This window comes from Rhea americana, unplaced genomic scaffold, assembly GCF_003343005.1.
Source record: "Rhea americana isolate MKP2758 unplaced genomic scaffold, rheAme1 scaffold_426, whole genome shotgun sequence".
NCBI lineage: Eukaryota > Metazoa > Chordata > Aves > Rheiformes > Rheidae > Rhea > Rhea americana.
The window spans coordinates 198895-221355 of NW_028186564.1; the positions used below are offsets into that span (position 1 = coordinate 198895).

Consider the following 22461-nt stretch of genomic DNA (forward strand, 5'->3'; position numbering starts at 1 on the left):
TTGCCCCAGCTCCGAACCTTGCGTTTTGCCTTCATGTGTCCCACTGTCACTGCCTGGGGAGAGGAACGGCTGGGCCGTGCGAGGTTGCGGTTTCCTTGCACATGGGAAGTTGCAGCTACTTAGCGCAGCGTAAGCAAAAGGGCAACAGGCAAGAGCAGACAGCCTGGGAAGCGAGGATAAGGCTAAGCCGGAGAGAAGTATGGCTCCGAAGGGCCTGCGAACTCGAGAAGGCAACCTTGACGCCAGTGCAGAAGTGGGTAGGGAATAAGCTGAGACCTCACATGGCCTCTCCGACCAGCAAGCCCTTAAAGCTACCGTCTCCAGCACCCAAAGGGGTGCACCTAACCAGAGCCACAGCAGTCTTCTGCAGGAGATAACTGCAGGCGGAGGGGGAAGCCCAGTGTCCTCAGCAGCTCTCTCTCCACAGCTCAGCGTAAATCGCTGTCACCTTTGCGCTGCCTGCACGTGCATCTGTCGTCAAGCCTGTCGGAGGCCCAGAGGTGAAAAGCCTCATATGAAAGTCATGCTTGCTTTGAGGACGAGATGCTTAAAATGGCAGCCAAAGGGAGAGGCAAGGAAGGAGAACAGGTAAGGAAAAACAAAAGCAAAAACATTTTTAGTTTCAGTATGTTTAATAGACTTTGTAATTTATAGATGTCACAAGCCAACAACAAACAGGGTGAAACAAAAACCTTTGGCTGAAAGATGAGAAGTGAAAGGGAGAAGCATCAGGAAAGGGTGAGGGACCCTGGAAAGGTTTGACGCTCAGGACTCTGATGGAAAGGCTTGCTTCAAAGTGAACATGACAAAGATTATCTTCTCATATTGCTTGTGGGTCCCAAATTCAAAGAGGCAGGAGAACAGGGCTGAGCCATCTGGGCCGTCCCCCATATACTGCAGATCCGAATAAGCACAGAGGCCCTTGCAGAGGATGCTTGGTTTTGTCCAGGATGCTGGATTTAAAGGGCTTTTGTTGAGGTAAATTCCTAAATCCTTTCGGTCCTTTGGGTCCGTAGGGTGAGTGTACAGCAACCAAGTATCTTGGCACCTGGCATCTGGAGGAGGTGGGAAGGCAGTAATACTCCCGTGGCATCCAAAGGGAGGCTCTACGAGCATTTTAACCCGCTGGCCTCCCTCAAAGTCCACCCCGTGGTTGTAGCTGACAGCCTGGATCCTGGCGCCCGTGTTGCTGCGCGCGTTGCAGTAGAGCGCCTCTCGGCCGCAGGTGTGCACCTCTGCCACCTGACACTCCACCGCGCTCTCCTCCTCCACAAAGTTGCCCATCGCCCACGTCGCCCTGTGGTCGGAGCTGAGGAAGCAGAAGGCGTGAGGGGAGGGGTGCTGCCTAGGGTCAAGGATGCGATAGGCATAGGCAGGAATCACAAGGCTCCGGGCCTTGTCGAGCAGCTGTAATCCGTGACCTGGTCCCACTGCAAAAGTGGCCCAGTTCTGGTACTCGGTGCCAATGGTGCCCTCGGTGAGATCCTGGGCAGCGCTCCAAGTGCGCCCCTGGTCCGAGCTAGTGACACGGCAAAGACGTACCAGGTTGATCTTTGTTCTGAGCTGGTGCTGCTCAGAGATCTTTCCTGGGACAGCTATGAAGAAGAGGATGAGGTTCCCTGAGACCTCATCATAAACCGGACAAGGATTCATAGATCGGTGGTCCTTCAGCTGTGCACTAACAATGGTCTCCATCCTACTCCACTACCAGGGATCGTGTGAAGGGAGGCAAGAACGAAACACGCCGTTACAAGTAAATCCACATTGCAGAGTGAGGATGCCCGAACAAAAGTTACAGGTCAGAGCATGAGAACGAGAGAGAAGGAACAAGTTAGTGGACAGAGCAAGAAATGAAAAGATGATGTATTGGCATCACCAAGGGAAAATGAAAATAAACGGATATTATTTGGATAACACTGTGCTCGTATACTTTGCATTTCACCAAATAATAGGTGGGCTGATCTCCTTTTTATTTACTACTCACTGAGGGTACTCCATCTCTCAACATCATCAGTGTCCAATGACACTGTGTAGAAAACTACAGTTAGTTGAATTTTCAGAAATTCTCACAAATACATATGTATGCATATCTACACAGAGACAGGCACAGTGGCCAAAATACACTGTTACAGACACTGTGCTGTGTCAGTGCTTCTTAAGAAGCCAGCTAGCTCAGCCCTTTTCCAGTACATTAGATGCAGACAAGTTCATTTCCCATCGAGACCCCTTCTCTTCCATTTCGATCGAAGTGTGAACGGGCATCTCATCCTGCAGTGCAATACCTTGCTGGAGCTGATCGTGTGGCTTCACATACTCTGGTGTGGAAATCTGGGCCCTGAGCTGCCGGACATCACACAGCAAATCAGGGGCGCCGCAAGTACACCTTTCCTCCCACCCCTCTTTCTTTATGTGCAACAGCATACAACACAATCGTGTTTCTATCATTTCTGTTGCAATTAAAAAAATTATTTCTATATAGAGTTTTTGGTCTGGTAAAAAATGGCAATTACGCAAATTAGCTTTTCTACCCTGACTTGCTGTTTGTCCTTTTTGCTCACGTCTTACCTCTGCCTATTCAACTAGTATTTCTTTTTTGGGGGATATAATATTTCTGTTTTAAGAAACTCTACCACATGAACAGAAATTACTGAGTTTATGACCACCTGAGCTCTGCTTAACTGAATTAGAGGCAGTTACACAAGTTACCTTAATGATAAGACAGTGCAGGTGGGCTCTGAGGCTGCTCTGCTTCTGTGAGACAGAGGCAGACTCCAGCTCTTAAGAGTCTATAATCTAAGACAATCAGTTACCGATGAAGGATTGGAATAAAAGAACATAATGTTTTTTTTAACATTAAATCATTTCTTGCATTTGCAAATGCATATAAATAGTGTCCACCACCCCCAGTCACCCAGCAAGATGGCTATTATTAACTAGTGGATTATTAAGGTAGCCAGTTCACTGGTACATATAAACCAGACAACATTCTTGCGTGGGGAGACTAGCTGTTCTCAATTGTTTTTTAAACCAGAAATTAGTTCTAAGAGGATGAATTAAAAAAAAAAAAGAAAGAAAAAGAAAAACACACACACACCACATACTGGTTGCTAAATCACTCCTTCCCATTCCTATGACACTCCCCATTTCTGTCTCTCCTCTACATCTTTGCTCTAGCAACAGGACTTTTTGCCTTTCTCTTGCATGCGCTCTCTCTCTCTCTCTCACCTCCTCCTTTTGCTTTCCCATCTTCACAGCAGTGGCCAAAGATATCCCCTGAAAACCTACTGCTCCTGCCCCGCTTTGTTTCCCCAGTGACTGCCCAGTAATGGGGTTGAATTCAAGTGGCTATCGTAATACACTTGCATTACTTGTAGGCAGTATTTGACTCCTAGATTTGGGCAGAGGGAGAGCTGTTCGCCTGCACCGGAGAGGGCAGACACATTCAACTCATTTGGGGACAGGGGAACAGGATGGTTGGGCAGTCTCTCCCACTTCTTCCCCATCCTGGTACCTGAACATGGTGTGTGGCTGGGTCATACACGCCTCTGCGCACGGCGATTAGCTTGGCATGTTCATCCACCGCATCCTCCCGTTCCTCAGCAAACGCCAGGAGAGTGCTGAAACGCGGCAGGTAGAGCAAGGCCGGAATTCGATAGCTCCATGTACCGTTCTGGAACAACGTTTCTTGCTTCAAGACGGGAAGTGAAGCCATTGTGCTAGAGAAAGAGGAAGAAATGCACTTGACCCATTCTTGGCCAAGCAAAGCATGAGTGTGGCTGCGGCTGATTCCTCCGCTTCTTGCCCTCCCTGCTAAGGAGACCTATCCTGCACTGAAATGCAATTTCTGCTCCTTTCGGTTTCACTTTCTTCTTGTGCCCTTCCAAACAGAACCCACGTGTTCTAGCTCACAACACAGAGACCAAACTTACTCTGGGAACAGCCAGGTTGATTTTACTGAAGTAAGGTAAGACCATTAAATACAGTTAATGAAAAAGCTGAGTTTTTTTTCTAATGAAATTTGCAGGCTGGGATTTTTGTGGGTTAGCTTTGTAATTGAGAAGATTGTTGATAATCAGACATTTTAGTATTTCCCTTAAGAAGAGCATTACTGTCCTCTTTTGATGATATTTCCAAAATCAGATATGGAATTTCTGCTTTGCTAAATGTGAGCTCTGAATCCCATAAAGGTGACACACTGACACAACTCCTGACCCCAGCTCTGCCCTCATTTGAAGGTGGTAAGCACCGAGGGTGGAAAAAGAAAGAAAAAAAAACATTTTTTAAATTCTCCCTCCTCCTCCATCGGATGAAAGAAGTTAATGGTGTCTAAATGGTCCCAGTTGGAAGGTGTCAACCAGCTGGAGCTCAGAGGTGTGAGTGTGCCAGGTGAGGGCCCAAGGTACAGGACTTAAGAACAGGGATTGGGTCCTGCAGATTTCTAACTGGAAGGGTGAAGACTGCTGCTGGCCTGAAGCAGCCAAGCAGTGACTCACAGGATCAAGCACAGGCTCCTAAGGGCCCCACAGCACTTGAAAACAAAGTGATCAACTGTGTGGAGTTACTGTTGGCTAATGCATTGGATAGGAGTGCTGGTCAGGCAAGAAAAGCCTCATCATTCGTACAGTTACTCAGGAGCAATGCTAACGAGAGAGACAACATGAGGGGCCACTGTGGAAGCTGGTTCTACACATCTGCTCTGTGTTATGGCCCTGCACAGTCCCTCTTTCTGCCCTCCGGCCCACTCTGCCTAAGTCCTCTTGCAGCAAGCCTCTCCCATGGACTGATCTACTTTGATAAAAACTCACTGGCTCAAGGGAATGATGTCTGAGCATTGAGAAAGAGAGAGAGAAATCTCTCTGACATGATGCACCAGAGGCTGAAGGCCTGATTATCCTCTGCTCAGCAGCAGCAGAAGAAAAAAAATCTTAAAAAAAAAAAAAAAATCAAGCCTTAGATCTCTGACGCATCGAGTGGGTAGGATGGCAGGGAGAAAATGACAATACACTATGAGTAAGAAATTCAAATGCCTCCTACCTCAGCTGAGGCAAGACTTGCAATGCTCTTAGTTAAGGATTCTCCTATTTACCTCAGTCTTGAAAGGCTCTATAGTGGCTACTGGGCACGTGTCACATCCTTACCTTTTTGAAGGCTGTCTTGCTAATTCAGAGCTAGATGGAGGTAAACTGGAGATCACTTATGCAGCTGCAGAGAAGGTGTATCTATCTGGAGAGAAGTTTTCACCTTCTGTTTTGCAAGAGAGAAAAGAAGATGATGTTAGCAGTCAGCCTAACTACATAAACTGGCTAACAATGTTTTCTTTACAGTGCTGATTACTGATTTGGGACAGCTTGGATGAGTTCAGTTCAGCCTCCAGACACAGGACAAGCACATTATGCTCTGATCTCGATCCACAGCTACACAGCAAGCACTCCATTATTTCTTGCTTTCACCTTTCTTACGCTGTAAGTATCAATGAGATTTTTGAACTTGTAGCACCGTTCGAAAAAAAAAAAGTCTGAACTGCATTGCATTTGCTAAAGCCAGCTGTACAGACTGGAGCAAGGCGCAGGCCCACTGTCACTCAGAGGCAAAGCCACTAGAGAGAGAGATCTGTCTCAAAAGGGCAGCTTCTCCCTCCTTTTCGTCACTGAAGATAGAGCAGTCTGAAAAGAAATGCAGCAGAACCACTACTGTACCAAAATATCACTAGGGATTGATCTCAGCTATCCATGCAGCAGTATGAAGAACATAGGAAGGCCTCCTTGAACAGATAGCTGGGTTGTACAGCACATACCAGCGTGCATCTAGCTATTTATATAGACCATGGTCTTGGCTGTGTTCTCACAGCTCCTGTAACAGAAGCTCAGAGTCCTTCCAGACTATTTAAAGGGAGATTAGTCAGTCTCTTCCTAGTGCAATAGAGTACCTAACCCGCTCTGGTACTGCACGCCTGCTCCCACTGGGCCTTACCTCCTAGTGTGCCTGGGTGGGACCCAGCGCTGCAGGCTCCCTGCGCCCCACCTGCCAAGGTAGGGCAAGAGGGAGGCCAGCAGAAAGGAACTGGGGCTGCCCTACAAAGCCCTGACGCTGGGGAGAGACCAGGCTGCAGGAAAGGCTCTGAGACAGCGCTGCAGCACGGGGGTCTCGGAGAGGAACGGCCTACGGCACCCTGTACGAGCCTGTCATCTTCTGCGCTCCTCCTCTTAGGCTCTCCGTGCAGGAGCACAGATCTGCTCAGTGTGGGTGTCACAGTGCTCTTCTCCTCTTGTTGCCAAACGGGGAATGAGGGAAGGTGAGATGCTACACGGCTGGGAATAGCTGCCATAGAAACAAGCTGGAGGTTCCTGGCCACAGCATCCTGGAGCACAACCGAGGAACACACTGGAACTAAGCCACTCTGCCATCTATCCAGAGACTGTACAGGATACGTGCGAGTGCCTGTGCACACGCATATACACACATACGCACACATATGCTCTACACACAATGTTTGCATTAGGTACGTACATGTATATGCACACACAACACTAGCTATCCGTCTGAACAGAGATTCTTCAATCTTTTCTGAAGTACACTTCAAGACACTTCAGCTTCTTCTACCTTCTCCCTAGGTGGATCATCAAGCAGAAACTGAGTCACAACAGAGTTTGATTTTCGCACAAAATCAACAATGCAGAGTTTTTACGTAAGCTTGAAGTTCTGAATATAAAGAATTTTAGTGCTGAATAAAGGAGAAGTAAAAATCAGCAAATCATCAGCAGGACAGCCGCACAAAGACTGTTCAAAAGCTCATACTCTAGCGCTGCAGGGGTTCAAATTGTACGTGCCCGTCCTCTCTGGACTTCGCTTGCCCAGGGATACGTGGGGCCAGGATGCTTCTCTGTTCCTAAGCCTGACTGAAACGCCATCCAGCAGCTGGCCCGCAAGGCAGAAGGTGCTAGTGCTGTTGTAGCCAGGATGATCTAAGGACACAGGCAAGTTGCAGTTAGTAGATCATGGCAATATCTTTTGATAGTCTGAGAGATGTAACTGGAAAAAGAGACAAAGCTTGGGGAACACAAAGGCCTGAAATACAAGCAGGAGACTGCAGAGCTAAGTACAAGGTGAGAAGAATTGCTCAAACCTGTATCAGTTAGATCATCTTTGGGGGGGAAATAGCCAGACTTGTGAGTCTAGCATGTGGGCTAGTAGGGGAAGGAGAATTTAATAAGGTAATTTTTTCCTAGGAGAAAAAGAGATGGCTAATACCTTTTCCCAGATCACAGAGAAGCTAGCAGGGAGAAAGGAAATCATCAGCCATTAAACTAGTATTCCTTCCAATTCTGTTGTGTTTAGTGGGGTTCTGAATTTAACTCCCAGGTTCATCTTTGAAAAAAAAATGTCCTGTTCAAGGAGACCAAAGTTTACCCAGGGAAGCTGCTGCACTGCACTCCAGCCCCTCACCTGCAAGCAAGGAAGAAGAAAAGCAAGGTGAAAACACAGAAAAGAAGGGGGGAGTTAAGTTGGAGGAAAACATTGCTCACAGAGCTTGCAAGATATCCAGCTACAGCGATTACCGAAGCGCAGTGTTTCCAGCACACAAGAACAATTGAAAGAAATATAGTTGTACAAAGCTATGTTGAGTTGGGCTCTGGAAAGTGCCCAAGGTGCAGTCAGGGGTGGGAGCTGGTGGGCATTGGTACTTCTTCCTGCACTTCTGCCCTCCAAGGCGGCTAACACAGGCTTTTCTACAGAGCAGGACCAGCCCTTGCATGTTTATTTGCTTTAACCCTCTCCAAGAAAAGTGACTAAAAAAAGATACCATTTCCACTGGCCTTGGCTTCTCTGGAAACCTGTCCTTAACACCTTGGGTCCAAGGCGAAATGGCAGTGTGCCTTTAAAACCAAAGCAGCAGAAATGAGCTAATAAGCTGAACTCCCAGGCTCGGTCCCCATCCGAGCGCCCTGCTGCTCTGCGCAGCAGTCAGTTGGCTCCTGAAGGAATTCAGGTAGATCCCAAGCAAACACACACCTCCTCCTCAAGGGAGGGTGTTCTGGAGGGGGGAAAATACAGAGAGTCAAGTGCAAAACCCAATTAAAATCCTGCTCTGCAAGACAAGCACAAAAATCCAGCTCCTGCCCATCTCTACTCAACATCACAACTAGATTTATAGTGTTTTCCAAACTGATAAAAGTCAGTCAAACATTATGCTGAAATACATTTTGAGGGTGTGTTTTTCCTAAAGAAAAGATGCAATTTCCTTTGGGATATTGCACCCAAAAGCACTTCTCTGCAGCCTTCTTGTGCCCCGGACCAGATCCTACATGAAATCTCGCTCGTGGCAGAGGCAGGCAGCGCTCTGCCCAGACAGCGCGCTCGCCCGAGAGATCGCCCCCAAAGTAAGCTCAGAAAGGAGAGTTACCAGCGCGACCTGTCAAACAGCAAACTCAGGTTTCTTCAATACATTCAGAATTCAAAACTGAGAAGGCACAAAACTAGGTTTACTTTGATCTAGCAGCTACCTGGGTTAAACTTCTTAACTTTGCTAGAAAGTTTTCCTTGTGGGAAAGCTTCGTACCGCACTTGCACGGGGATGCGCGGCCTCCTCGGTACAAGTTCTCCTGCATAATCGGTCAAGTCCTGCTTTTAAAACGCTCTGGCTCAGCCTGGCAGCGGTTCCGGTGCTTTAAAGCACAGCGTTGTCTTAGCACCACAGAGGCATTACGTGGAGCCGCAGTACTTTTCTTAGCGTACGTTTGGTGGTGGACTGCACGAACTGCACCTCTAACAGAGCCCACAAAGCATTGTGTGCACCTTTTCAGCGCCGAGCAATAGCCAGCGTTACGAAAAAGTAAAAATTTTAGCAAAAGAAATACCTCTTCCACTCCGTGTCTCCTTGAAGTCACGTCAAAGGGGAAAAGCACACCTATAGGACTGGATAAACGGGAGGAACACCGCAGTCTTACTGACTAGTTTCCAGCCTAAAACATTATCTGTATTGGCAGGGATGTCAGCTGTCTTGGATCCCCAAGAAGAGGTAGCAGCTGGCATGTATGTGCAAGCCCACATTTAAATAGCAAAGCTGTTTTGCATGCAAGGGGAGGTTCCATCTGAGCTGGACAAATGCTAGCGAAAGGCTTAAGTGATCTTATTAATTAAGCAGCGTATATTAACGAAGTGATTGTCAGGATTGCAGAATAGCTACTCTCGCTAATGGTTACAGAGCTCCGCGTGCCATTTTGCTTCCCCGTCCTCTTGTCTGGAGGAGGGGGAAGTTCCTCCCAGCACAAGGACTCCCGGGGTTTCCTTGCAAAGGGCTCCCGAGCTCCGGGCCCAAAGTTTGCCAGAACTCCCAAAGCGGTTATAAATGGCAGGTGAGGGTGTGCTGATAACCTGAACGGGAAATGGGTGCCTGCTCTGCCCACCTCCCACCCAGCAGCATGCTGTTTCTAGATGAAGAAAGGGGTTAATTCGGGAGTCCCCCGACTCCTGTCAGAATGGCTTGCTGGTGCCTGCAGCCACAGCTCCCGGCAGCCTGCGTGCAGGTGTTTCCAGAGACAAACCTCAGCCAGGCAGCGAGCTAATGAGCAGAGTCAAGCAGGGGGAAGGAGAGGAGCGCATGGGCCCCGGCACGGGCTCTGGTGGGACACTGGGGGAGAAGAGGATGGCAGCGCCTTCCCCCAGGCAGGCCCCTGGCTGGCTTCAGGGCAGTACCCGCAGCAGCCCCTGAGCAAATCACGACCTCAATCTCATGACTTGGGCTACAGAGCCAATGTTGTGCTGCTGCTGTCCCAGAGGGTCTTGCCTTTCCCATTCCTTGCTGTTTCTCCTGCTTTCCCTTCTTCTCTCACGTGTTCCCATCGCTGTCATTAATGCTTCTTGTCTCTGAAGTGGTCTAGCTGTTAAGTAACTGAAGGGAAGAAAAAAAAAAGTTAACTAACAATCCTACAGCCAGATACTGCTAATAGCGAAAAAAGAGGAAGCAAAGCGCCCTCATTTGATGGCAGTTGTGCAAGCCAAATAAGGAGTAGCAAGGGTGTGGATTTACAACCACCCAAGCAATTTAATTTGATGCTATTGCTTTACCATCTTCCCTCTCTCTTGAGCAACCTGTATCCCTTCCTGTGGCAGCACTGATACTCACCCTACCTTGGCAAGGCATCAGAGGATGTCAAGCTGGCAGAAAAGTGATCCAGCAAAAAAAAAGTGAAGTTTTCTGCTGGGTCAGTGCCCTGGACTACTTCATCAGGAGTCAGACAAGCAGCAGGACCAGTGGTAGGAGAGGGAGTGGGAGCACAAAGCTGCTGTCAGGAGGAGCAGACCCACCTCTGACTGGGAGCTCGACATAAGATCTTATCAGCTGTGTCACAAAACAACACCCCACGCTTATGAACTTTGCTTTAAAGAATTGCTTTGGACTGAGACACACAAAAGAAGCCTGAAACACCAGTATCTCACTGCTTAACCTGGAACCAGACCCTCCAGAGACACTGGCATTGGTATATGCTAGATAGTAACTCTTAACAGTGACCCTTGGAGAAGACCTGGAGTCAAGTACAATGGAAGCAATTCAGAGAGACACTAAAGAGGCTGCTAAGGTACAGTCTGCCAAAAAGTGAGATACAGATGATTGCTTTGAGGATTTCGTCACCTTTTTAGCGCTCCCTGGCTAACGGGGGGTGTTACCCAGGTGGCCACGCACTTTGCCTCGGCAGCCAGACCACCCATACACGGTACCCATACATGATACACCATACGCTTAACAGCAATCCCCTTGCCTGGCACCAGCATGGAGCTGGTTGTCCCTCTCTCCTTGGAGTGGGAAGTCTCAAATGGGGCGGTCGTGGTGGCAGCGGCTCCCTGCTCCACGCAGGCAGCAGCGTGGCCGTGTCCCCGGGGGTCTCCTGGCGCCCTTGCCCCCTCCCACGCCGCAGCCCTGCTTAGTCCTGCTGTTCTGTCAGCGTGGGCAAGCCCCAGCGCCTGGGCAGGACGACTGTGCAGCGGAGCGCGGGCACTCAGCAGTCCTACCGCGGCATGGCTGCTGCCAAGCGCTCCCAGCAACCAGGCCTCCAGCGCGCCTCCTCGGACACTGCCCCACCGCAGTCCTCTGCCTGCAGAACAGCTACCTGCCCACAGAAGGCAAAGTGCTTGCTCCAGACAACACACTGCGTGCTCTGTCTATTTTACAAAGCCACTTTTTGCTAGCTATAAGAAATGGATTTCTCTGGACATGCTGGGTTTGATCCCCCCCCCTTTCTTTTTGGTGTAAATCAAAATCAGTGGCGCCAGCAAAGTTTAAAATAGGTATAAGTCTGAGGAGAATGAGGCTCTTCACTTCTATTATTCTGTGCTTATTTCATTGCTCTTCTACCTGATTGTTGTAATGAAAATGTTTTAAAAAAGGTTAAAAAATGCAAATGGGGTGTGTGGGTGCGTTAATAAGAGGATATAAAAATAATGCAGAAGATAATATAACGACAGAATAGTGAACAATGGAGCATTTGCATTTGGAGGGCCACGTGCAGTTTCGGGTGCCACCTCTCAGGCAAGATACAGCAAGAGCTTCCAAAGACGGCTAAAAGAAAGAATTTAGAAGGCCACAGTGGTGCATGCATGTGAAAAGAGATTAAAAGGAAAACAACAAAGGTTACATTTAACGTAAGACTGATAGCTCGTCAGTCAAAAGTTAGCAATGTATGTCACTGGATGGGTATATCGTTGTGTGCTGATATATGCACAGCAATTTCCCATGTGCAGTTTAAGCCTGAATTCCTTATTTTGTTAAACTACAGAAAGGCAAGCGCAGCTCAGGTGATGCAGTAACTGCTGATATGCCGTATGGTGTAGCAGCTGCCATCAGTCAGGCAGGTAGTTAAAAATCAAGTGGTCTTCTAGGCAATTACACATTGCTGCAAATCTTCAGTTGAAACACTACGGGCTGCTCTCCAGACATTAGGGACTATGGGGCATCATCTGAGCAGAACCTAAATCCTGTGGACCTGTGATCTGCACGAAAGCCTGCATTGTCAAAGAGAAAAAAAAAAAAAAAAAAGTAATAATAATGGAAGTAGCCTGTGTGAATGCTAATGGCAGAGCTCTTTGGGGCCCAAGCTCACCAGAGAAGGCAGATTTGGATTTCGGGACAAGATAAAAAACGTTGGCTTTTTACTCCAGTTCTGGTTAGGGAAACGAGCCTTTGTACACATTTGAAATCGCCATCTCACAATCCTCCTCGGCTGCGAGAGCAAAGGAACTGCTGTAAAACAGCAGGAGTGAGGAGCTCACCTCTCTTAGGGATTATACCTGCTTCATGCTCCCCCGACCCCAGTTAAGTTACTTTTGATTTGCATCAGGAGGAGTGAGCAGAGGGCTGTGCTTACTTTCCCAGTAAATAATAGCCAAACTCTTAAAACAAATTTCTCCTCCAAGTGGGAATAGTTGGTCTAAATCCCCAAAATCTACTCCCTCGGCCCCAAGGGCAATGACATCACCACCTGATCTGTACACTTCTGCCGCTCTACCTGTGAGTCCTAGGCTTGTCACAGGGAGGTTTCCACAGCTTGTGAAACACGGCGTCCAGTGAACGGCCTCCCTATGACGGGCATTGTGCCATTTCTCCATTCACTCTGCTTGAGTTTGTTTCCTGCAGAAACAGGATTTATTTAGCCCTCAAAACAACAAAGCTGGTAAGGAGTCACTGGAGCACTCCAAAGCCTGAAAAATGCAATAAAACCTGAGCCCCTCGCTCCTCACGCTCTGCCACCTCCGGGGACACTCACACAGACCGGTCTGAAGCACGAGGCTGGCCAGATTCACCCCAAGCAACAGAGAGGAGAGGAGCCCAAATTCCAGTGCATCCTTCATTCCTGCGTCCCTTCAGGTCACAGACCAGAAGCACAAGCCAGGTCTGATGGTGACCTTGATTAATCATTAGAGAACTAATTGCTGACGGCCCTCTCTGCCCGGGCCAGGCCCTCAGCTGACGTAATGGGACACTATCGCGCTGGTGACCGTGAAGCTATGATAACTGACCTTCGATGAGCCAAAGCTTTACTCGCTTATCATTTGGATTTCCATGGAGCAGACCGGACGTGGAAAAATAGGGCTGGATTTTAAAAGGAATAGGATAATATCATGACCAGTTGAAATATTTTGAGATGAATACAGCACTTTGCGTGTTCAGTGAACTTCAGAAAAATCAGAGGAAAGATTAGCATCAACTTCAGCAGGTAACATGATGTGTTTTATAAGAGTCAGTCAGACTACAGGCTTAAAAATAGTGGGTGAGTTATCCAATGATGAGGGAAAACTTCCCTCCTAAGCATAGCACTATATAGTTATCTACAGGAATTATGGGTTTATTTGTCTTTGTTTGAAGCAATAGGCCTTAAGCTGACCCCAGAAGAGGGACATTCAAATGACAGCTAGCAAGCCCATTTGAGAGAACAGTAAATGTAAGCACAATGTGAAAAAGGAAACAGTATTTCAGAGGAGAAAATTATAACCAGCTTTGGTATGAAAAGATATAAAAAGCATTAAAATAAAATCAGGCTCTGCTACATCCACTCCAATGCCCAGGTATGTGAACACACATGAAATTTTAAAATGGCAACCTAAAAATAGTCATAAACATTTAGGCCTTTTCAACTCAAATGACTGTAAGTAACATAAAGCAAGAGCAGCAGGTCAGCCAGTGTGCCTTAAAAGTGCAAGGAAATACCATTTACTGTTTCCACTAACATGAGTTTGCAGATTTGAATCACAGATTCGCCCAGTTGTTAAAGATTTATATGGGAGGTTTAACAAAGGCCTGTCATTAAACCTTTGGCATAAGCAGTGCAAAGGACGTTGAGTTCATGTTTATACTCACTTATCTGGATAAAGGGAAAGCTGTTCCTTTAAATATGTTCACTGTGACTCTGGAAAGTGAGCAAACTAAGTCTGAGGGAAAGCTTCACTTTTGATCAGAACTGATAGAAAAGACAAGGACTGAAGGACACAGATTTTTCAGAGGACGTACCTGCCTCAGCATTCAGCACTGAACTGCAAATTCCTTATAACTTGGGGGAGTTTAGTCCAGATTTGTTGGACATGCCTCGTCCAGACGGCAAATGAGAGACGGGTTCAGACTCAGACTGCCAGGTGAGTAAAAACCTATTCTGGGGGGAGGCTGGAAGAGAAATGGTCTGAGGAAGAAACCTCAGGCAACAAACGAAGGCACAAATCCAGTGCCTGGGAAAGAACCGACTTGCTCTATGAGCAAAGTCATTCTGAAGGAGTCCCGAGCAACCCAGACACAGCACAGTAGTGGCACTGTTGAAATACTGGCTAACAGAAAGGAGAGAGACAAACACCGCTGGCACAGCCTGACAGGCGTAAAAACCACGACCGGGAGGAAGCCTAGTCAGTGAGGAGACCCAGACTGCACAAAACAGGCATTAATGCAACAAACTAAACAGCAAACATCCCCCAAACCAACTAACCAAGCTGTCGCTCTTTTTCCAGAGGCAGGATAAGTTGTGATTTTTCCTGGCAACTGTTTACGTGTGATCTTGCTTTTTAAAAAAATAAAGACAGGAAACGTGAAAAACAGCCTAGTTTTCCCCTAATGGCAGCCTGATCTTTCCCCTTAGCTGATCTTTCCTTTTGCTCTCAGGAGACCAATTGCTGTGCATCCAGCACAGCAGTGAACTCCATCCCAGCAATTATGTGTATTTTTAAATGCACAAAGCAAACAGAGACTCAAATCCCGTAAGAACAAGCTACCTCCTGAGATTTCAGACTATTGACAGATTCAACTGTTAGAGTAGATCTGCTACTTCCAGATCTCACTGAAAGTAGGGAATTGCAGTAAAAGGTAGAAAAGATTTTAAAATGTCATTGCTGCGCTTGCAGAAAGGACTAATTGGCTGAGATTCACTTTAAGAATGAGATGGACATTTTATCCAGGTCTGATTTTATCCAATCTCCATTTGGGACTGATAAATCTGATCCGCTTTAATATCAACCGTAAATATAGGCACATGTGTGAAATGACACGGCAACTGACAGAAGAGAAGTGCCTGGAGACAGAGAACCCGTTGTCCAATGCTACCGTAATTTGGAGAGGACATTTGCAAGGCAAGCTCAAAGGGTTTAATTACATAATTACCATTATCTGTGCCTGTGGCCAATACTTGGGGTTTGTACGAAAATCTTACTTTTGGAAGAGCTTGTTCTGTGATGTCTATAGGCAATTATATCATCATCTTTACTGTAGCAGCGCCTTGAGGCAATACTTCATGCTTCCAAGCAGTTCCCCATAGAAGCAGCCCCACTAGGTCTAAAATAAGAAAAAAAATCACAAGAATCAGTAAAGCTGAAACAATTCGGTAACCTTGTCTCCTCCCCCTCTTCTCTTTCCTACCCCAAACCATCTTTGAAACAGATGTCTAGCACCAAACATGTCTAGCAAGTTGCCCAAATTATCAGCAAAACTTGGATTTTGCTATTTGAAAAAGGGGCAATTCCTGAAACAGTGGCTCCTTCTAACACAGGAACTTGCAGTCAAAATAGTGAAATAAAACTTGAGAACAACAGGGACTATGAGGAACTAGTAATCTAGTTGAAATGCCTGATATTCACTGGGGGGGGGGGGGTAGAAATGCAGGAAATACCAAATGAAAAAAATCAAAAATGACGTAATACCCAAACTGGTTAATGTTAATTTTTCCTTGATTACAGTATTGTGTAGAGGTATTTGATCCCATAAGGCTCCCTCTTGTCATACTCTGCACATATACTGAGTTCCTGCTCAAGGAGCTCACATGGGAATATAGGAGTATTTGTATACCACTGTATATTATTCTCCTTCCAGAGATAGGAAACTAAGACCCAGAAAAATCCCTGCCTCACCCCAGATCTCCCAGGGAACTGCAGCGGAGCTGAGCAATAAACCCCACTCTCACAGGACCCAGTTCAGTGCCGCAGTCATGAGATTCCCTGCTCTCCCCTCAGCCTTCTCTCTCCGTGCCTAAAACCTGTGTGTGGAGGGGAGGGGAACAACTGCTGGTGGTGAGCAGGGTCTGAAGGGGAGAGATCTGCCCACCTTGGGCGGCGGAGCCGAGCCGGCTCGTGCTGGCCTCCCGCTGCAGCCGGGCCACGTCTGCTGGCACCGCACCGACAGAGAGAATCCACCGCCGGCACCGTTTATCCCCGGCCACTGCGGCAGGGCGAGCTTTCCCTCCGCAGCAGCGCTGGAGAGAACACCGAGCGGTTGGCGAAGAAACTGGTTTCCAGTTAACATAAATGCTGCACTAGGGACAAACATTGGAAACTGCGCTGCCTAAACGTTCATTCTCATCGACATAGCTGTGGATTTGCAGTTCAAGCTACCGTAGTAGTATTGCAGACGAGGGTGAAGCTAGCAAGAGAGTTACCGTTTAGGTTTTATGTCTTCGGCATGTCGGTTGTTTTGTCAAAGAGTGGAGACTGACGGTGGGTGTACAATATACGCGCACCAAGAGAGCGCTACACAGTGCCCTTTTTATTTATTTTTTTTAATGGTGCAACAGTGTCCAGGGCTGTAGCTGACAAACGAAGGCGAGTATGTGGGGCTTCTGGCTGCCACTGCCAAAGCCCAGAATTAGCACCACAGAAGAGACTGCTGTGTCCTGGGAGCAGCAGTCTCGGAGGCTCCCCTCTCTGCTGAGGCCTTCCTAGTGTCTGGAGAGAGCCCTCCTGGAGGGGCAGTTTGCATTGCTGCTGTGTGGTTGGTGCACTACACTCCGGACTTTAATTTCCAGAGCTGTTAGTCAAGTACCTTTCCCGAGTACTAAAGACATGCAAACAGCATGTCAGCCCACAAAACTGTATCATCTGGTACCAGATTTGAATTTATCTTGATGCAGCTGACAAGGATAGCCTGGCACAGCAGTGCTCCAAACCTACGTGGGATTTCAAACCAGTAGAAATCGGTCTAACAGGCTTCTAATGCCTGTACTGACTTCTGGCTCCCTTGCAGCTACGAATTCACAGGCAGACTCCCCATATAGACACTCCTTGCAACCTCCACCCAATGACCACTAAGGTAGGAAAAACTGAGTGCTCTGCTATTCCTTGACCAACAAAACCAGCCCTTTACTTTACCTGCTTCTATATGGACACTTGCAAATAAAAAAACCTTTGAGTTCTCCCCTCTCTGCAGTTCAAATAACCATCCGTGCTCATTTCTTCCATGACAAGTGTCTAGTATGCAACCAACGAATCTAGAAATAGAAGAAGATAGAGCTGGACTTTTTCCCCAAGGGCAGTGTAAGTGTAGTCTGCCCCAGGGACATTGGGTCTGACTTCCTGCTGACCAGTCTGTCTTGAAAAGCTTCAGCCTAGGCATCTGCTAATCCAGTCTTCCATGTACCCTCGCATTACTAAACCTTACTGCTTTTAGTGAGGTGTTACTCTCAGGACGTTATTTGTCATATCCTCCTCTTGATTGAACCATTTCATCACCAACTAAACTTTCTATACTAGATTCTTTCAATTTTTAGAGGCTGTGACATTTCTTGATAAATTTAAGCTTTATATTGCATATTCTTTCCATGGCTAGAAAGCTTCATGTGGTTCAAATGATGAGGAACAAGGACTGGCAACTCCCATGTGCAACCCTGTAAAATAGGACAGATCAGCCGCAGGCTGCTGAGGGCCTCCTGGTGCGCTTGCACGTTACGCTAGTATCGTGCTCTGAGGCTATGTCCTGCTATTGGCACCCGGCCCCGTACTGATGCTTGTGTAGACCCCACTATCCAAGCAGCAATGGTGATTCGATTTTTATTCACCTACCTTCCAGGAGGAAGCCTGGAAAACCAAGTGAGTTTCAGACCATGGCTTCTTAGTGACCATTTTCATTAGTATCTTCTAAGCAGAAGTAAGGGATGGGATGGCATCAGAGAGACAACAACACTTCATAATCAGCAGGACAGAGGAAGGGGCATTTCTTCCGGAGGCAGGAGTTCCTGTTAGTATATAGAGAGCTATGTCAGTGATGTTAGGGCAGCTGGGTGAGTTTTTATACCTTTTATTTTTCAAGACTCTCTCAAAATCTTTGAGCAGGGATATACAGTGTGGCATGTGTGCTAATTTAAGAGAAAGAATAAAAATAAGGTCAGGCTTTTGTTTAATTAGTTTCAACAGCTTAGAATGAAAAACAGAAGGGCTTGGAGATTCACTTCTGTCCTCCACGCAGTTTAAAAATTAGGTTGACTACACCGAGGGAGAATGTCTTCACTACGAGATATGTGGACCTAACAAATGTATCTTGGAGCAGTGACTACAATTATTATGCCATTTAAAGAAAGAATATATTTTTAATCATTATTTTTGACTTGTAAAGAATCAGTAAACAGTGGAGAAAGATAAGTCTGCTGGTTTCTGCCAGCAGAAAAAGATGTTGCTATTTAAAGTTATTCATGAAGTCTATATTGCTATATATTAGTTAATTTATACAGCGTAGCTGCTATAAATACTCTATTTTTCATGCAGACAAAATTGTGTGAAGGTATGTATCCACTCCAGTTACATGTAAGCAACCATTTATAAGATGCAATTATTTTGTGTCTACATTTACACATCTATACTTGCTTCTACCCATAGAAGGTCTCAAGTTGCCAGACTTAATTCTGGAAACATTTTTATATCTAGCAAGGCCAGCTGAGTCATTTTTAGCTGTTCTAAATGTACAGGTTTTACTTATTCTCTCTCTCCAAACCCTGTTCACTTAGTCTGATGGTGTCTAAAGCACATAGCTTGGAAGGCTATATAAAACAAATCCAATGCATTTATTTTTAGTCTCTGAAGTATTTCTAAAACAGGTTTGCTGTAACATATGTGCAAATCATAAAGGTTTTATTGTCACTAGTACCGCGTAATTCTCTCTTGGTTTTGCTTGCTATAAATAAGGTACCATCACTAAATTGTGGTAATAAAACCATTTTATTACCCCTTTTCACCTGAAAGACTAGCTCAAAATCTGGTGGTTGTGATTTGCATCAGCTAGAAGAATCTGATGATAGAATTCAATCTGATTTACAAAATATGTGCAAAATATTTGTTTTCTGAGAATATGTGGAATCAAACCATTTGAATTTCTTTCAGTCAACGTCCCCAGACATTATCGCAACTTTTCTCTGGCTTCTGCCGTGAAACTCTTTGGTCCCTGTCTTAGTTTCTGGTTAGTCTGTTCCCATGCTCCTCCTGGTTCCTCCACCACCGTGCCTTAATCAAATAATACCTTTGCCTTGCACCTAAATAGCTCAAATTCCTGTGCGAAATCTCGCATAACTTTGTTTCGGACAGCCATATGTGCTTAATTGTCTCTTGCAGCTATCTAAAAGGAAGGGTCAGAACTGTTAACTTTTTTAGCCGGGGTTATCCCAACCAGTAATAAAGCAAACAAAAATGTACGTACATCCAGGCAGCTCTGGCTCTGATGGATTTAGCTGGGGCAGGTTAAGGTGTTACTCTAGCAGCTACCGCTACCACCCATCCTTCTAATGCAAGTTAGTCCCCGTTTTGGGGGGGGGAAGCTCAACAGGACACGTGAGAGTGCCTCACCTTCACCAGTTCAAAGTCTGTGCATTGGCTCAAACCACTGATGAGGCTAAATGAATTCATAGCTACATCTGCCGAGAGCTAAATCTGCCGGAGCCTAGGGCTGAGTCTGTGGGTGTTACTATTCCCCTGACTCAGACAGAAATACCTCCCAATGCAAACGCAGGCCGGAGCCTGCGTGGAGCCCCAGCGCCTTCAGCGGGGCCCACCCATGCGTGGCGCTCCTTAAGGGATTGGCACCCACGTGAGCAAGAGCGGCAGCTGATGAGTAAGACCTGCTGCTGGATTTTGGACTGTGCCTCATCCTGATAGAGCTGTTTTAGCCTCATTAGGATGCATAGTGAAATACCTCACAGATGAAATTCCACTCCATTTAAAACAGAAGAAGAGAGGGGGAAATAAAAAATTTTAAAAAATAAGATCAGTGTCTAATACATGAGCAAGGATGTAACAAGGGACTGATGGCAGTGGGAGGCAGAGGTTTATTTTCAGTTTGCACAAGACTTTCAAAATAATTAAAGTATTTTAGAAAGAAACGGATAAAACACAGCAAAACAGGCATTTGCTTGTATGTTTAGACTGTATTTAAAGAAGAAATAAGAAAGAAGCAGTGTCCACTCTGAGGGGCTGAAGACAAAATATTATCTTGAAAGAACTCCAACTGGTTCATCAGACAGACATGAAAGCTCCTACAGTTAATGTGTAAAACCTTCCAGATGAGGTCATTAAAAAAGCTTATACTTAAGAAAAATGAATATATGAGAAAGAAGAGAAGACTACGTGGTCTTCTCTTGTGCCCTTCTCCAGCATAAAAGCCCTACAGCCAAGCCAATAATTTCTGCATTGAACCAAAAACACACAAAAAAGTTGGGCTATACATCATTTAAAAGGGCATCCAGCCTTCATGTCAGAATTTTAGATGATGGCAAAACTAACGCATCACTAAATAACTTATTGCAGTGGTTCATTACCTTCTGTATTAAAAGCATCTGTCTTCATTCTAGTCTTGCACGTTCCTTGCATACTTGGTACATCCACTCAAGCAAACGGACGCTGTGTCGTCCGCTCAAGCACACGAACACCATTACCGTGTCCCTGCGGGTATGAGCACATTAGACAATCAGATACGGGCTCCTCACCTTCTGCGACTGTACGCCCTCATACAGAACAACCGTACAGTCAGCCTATATTCACACCTGTTATTTCCTGCTTCAAAATGCTCCTTCACTGCACAGCTGGTGATTTCAGTCTGTCTCTATTATAGCAACAAATTAATCAAGCAGTCTTTATCACTCTTCCAATCTTGGCAACAACACTGTAGAACATTGACAAATTAAGCATTTTTTGTGGTGTTGTTTCAAAATCACTAGATATATACTAAGTATATACCAAGTACAGAACTTAAGACTTTTCAAGCAGACAACATCACCTAATCATAAAAAGGAACCAGAAATTTAATAAAGCAATGGACTGACCAGCTAGCAGAGCCACCTGTCCCACATGCCTCCATGGCTGCATCACTTGGGGACTGAGCGCAGGTACAGCTCAAACAATTGCCTCGTGGTGGCAGAAATCCTCCCAGACTCTCCCAGCTCTCCCGCTGCTGCCCATGCCATCACCACCAGCAGCAGAAGGCGCAGCTTGCCTCTAACACAGCTCCTGCAGCTGGGGCTGCCTGGTGGGTTGCATGAGGCAGCAAATGCCCAAGTGAAAAGACAGCAAGGTGCTCAACCAACACTAAAATCCTCCCCCCATGCCAGGCTTCAGGTTCAAAGTCTGGCCAGGTTAAATCCATTTGAAATACACACCTGGCTACACAGCTGCAATCTCAGCTTTCAGGGTGCAACAGCTCATCTTTGATTAGGTACAGCTGATTAAGAGGACTTGGTCTCATGGCATACCTCCTACCCCTTGAATCCCTACAAGCACATTCCCTTCATACAGTAGTTACCAGCAGTTAGTTGCTGGTGTCCATAGCCAAACCATGTGTTTTAAATACATCCAGACCCACCCTCTCAGGCAGTAGTGGGTTCCTGTTTCCAAAAGCATCCATGTGCCTATATCCACACTGCTCGAGGAATTGCAGTCCTTTCTGCAGTTCATATTAGCAGTTTGTCTAATGTTCCCAATCTCAGCTGCTCTTGTACAACAGCAAATTCCTGGCACTTGCTGGTAAATGCCATTTCTTACATTGACAGGTAAAACTTCTAATCTGTCAAATTCCTGGAGGCTGAATTACGTGTGAGTCAAGATGTGTATCTCTAGTGATGTTATACACACATCACTTTGTGGTTTTACAGTTGTCATCTGACCCACAATCATCTTCTATAGAGACTGCTACTTTTATCTTCTTGAACTACAGGGCAGTGTGCTTGGTGACTCTGCAGCAAAACACGTGATTTCAGCATGGTATGTGAATGTACTTGGGTTGGGTCATTCCTGATGTAAGAAATGACACTGAGCATACCTGTGACTATCAGAGATGAATACCTTCTTCTGAAATTCACTACAGACATTCAGACAGTCTAAGATAGTTATGGCCCACACCTGCTTGACTCATTCATTTGCTGTCACCCAATAACTTGACTGATCTTAGAGTAACTTAATACTAAATTCGAATGTGTCCTTTAAACCCATTCCTAGTTTTTAACAAACCTAAAGCAATTGCAAGTCAATAATATTAGCTTCACATATCAGTAAATAGCTTCTCAATAATTTCTTAGAATATCAGTTTTGGGGTCAGGGTTATTGCCTTCAGAAAGGCAATCTTGAACTCTTTATAAATTTTTTTAAATAGCATTTATTGACACCATAATAACCAAATCTCTTCCTCACTCCTTTCTTTCCTAGGAAACATGGAAGTCTTTCTCTGATCCACTCTTATATTCACTTCTGTTT

The 22461-nt window shown here is 46.1% G+C and overlaps 1 protein-coding gene across 2 annotated transcripts; it reads right to left on the minus strand.

Moving 5' to 3' along the window:
* Window positions 1-704: 704 nt before the first annotated feature.
* Window positions 705-5241, minus strand: NEU2 (neuraminidase 2). Of its 2 annotated transcripts, XM_085315295.1 has the most exons (3): window positions 5139-5241; window positions 3512-3716; window positions 705-1704 (listed from the first exon to the last, which is right to left on the minus strand). In XM_085315295.1, the coding sequence occupies exons 2-3, from the start codon at window positions 3710-3712 to the stop codon at window positions 766-768; spliced, it is 1140 nt and encodes a 379-aa protein (XP_085171421.1). In that variant the 5' UTR covers window positions 3713-3716; window positions 5139-5241; the 3' UTR covers window positions 705-765. The 2 variants fall into 2 exon arrangements, with proteins under 2 accessions (XP_085171421.1, XP_085171422.1); XM_085315296.1 differs by lacking the exon at window positions 5139-5241 and having other exon boundaries at window positions 3512-3797.
* Window positions 5242-22461: the final 17220 nt, after the last annotated feature.

Excerpts from the sequence above, each read along its gene's own strand:
- NEU2 (XM_085315295.1), bottom strand. The coding sequence starts at position 3,712 with ATGGCTTCACTTCCCGTCTTGAAGCAAGAAACGTTGTTCCAGAACGGT. Across the intron at positions 1,705-3,511 it reads CAGCCACACACCATGTTCAG|TGGAGTAGGATGGAGACCAT; the intron begins GTACCAGGATGG and ends GATCCCTGGTAG.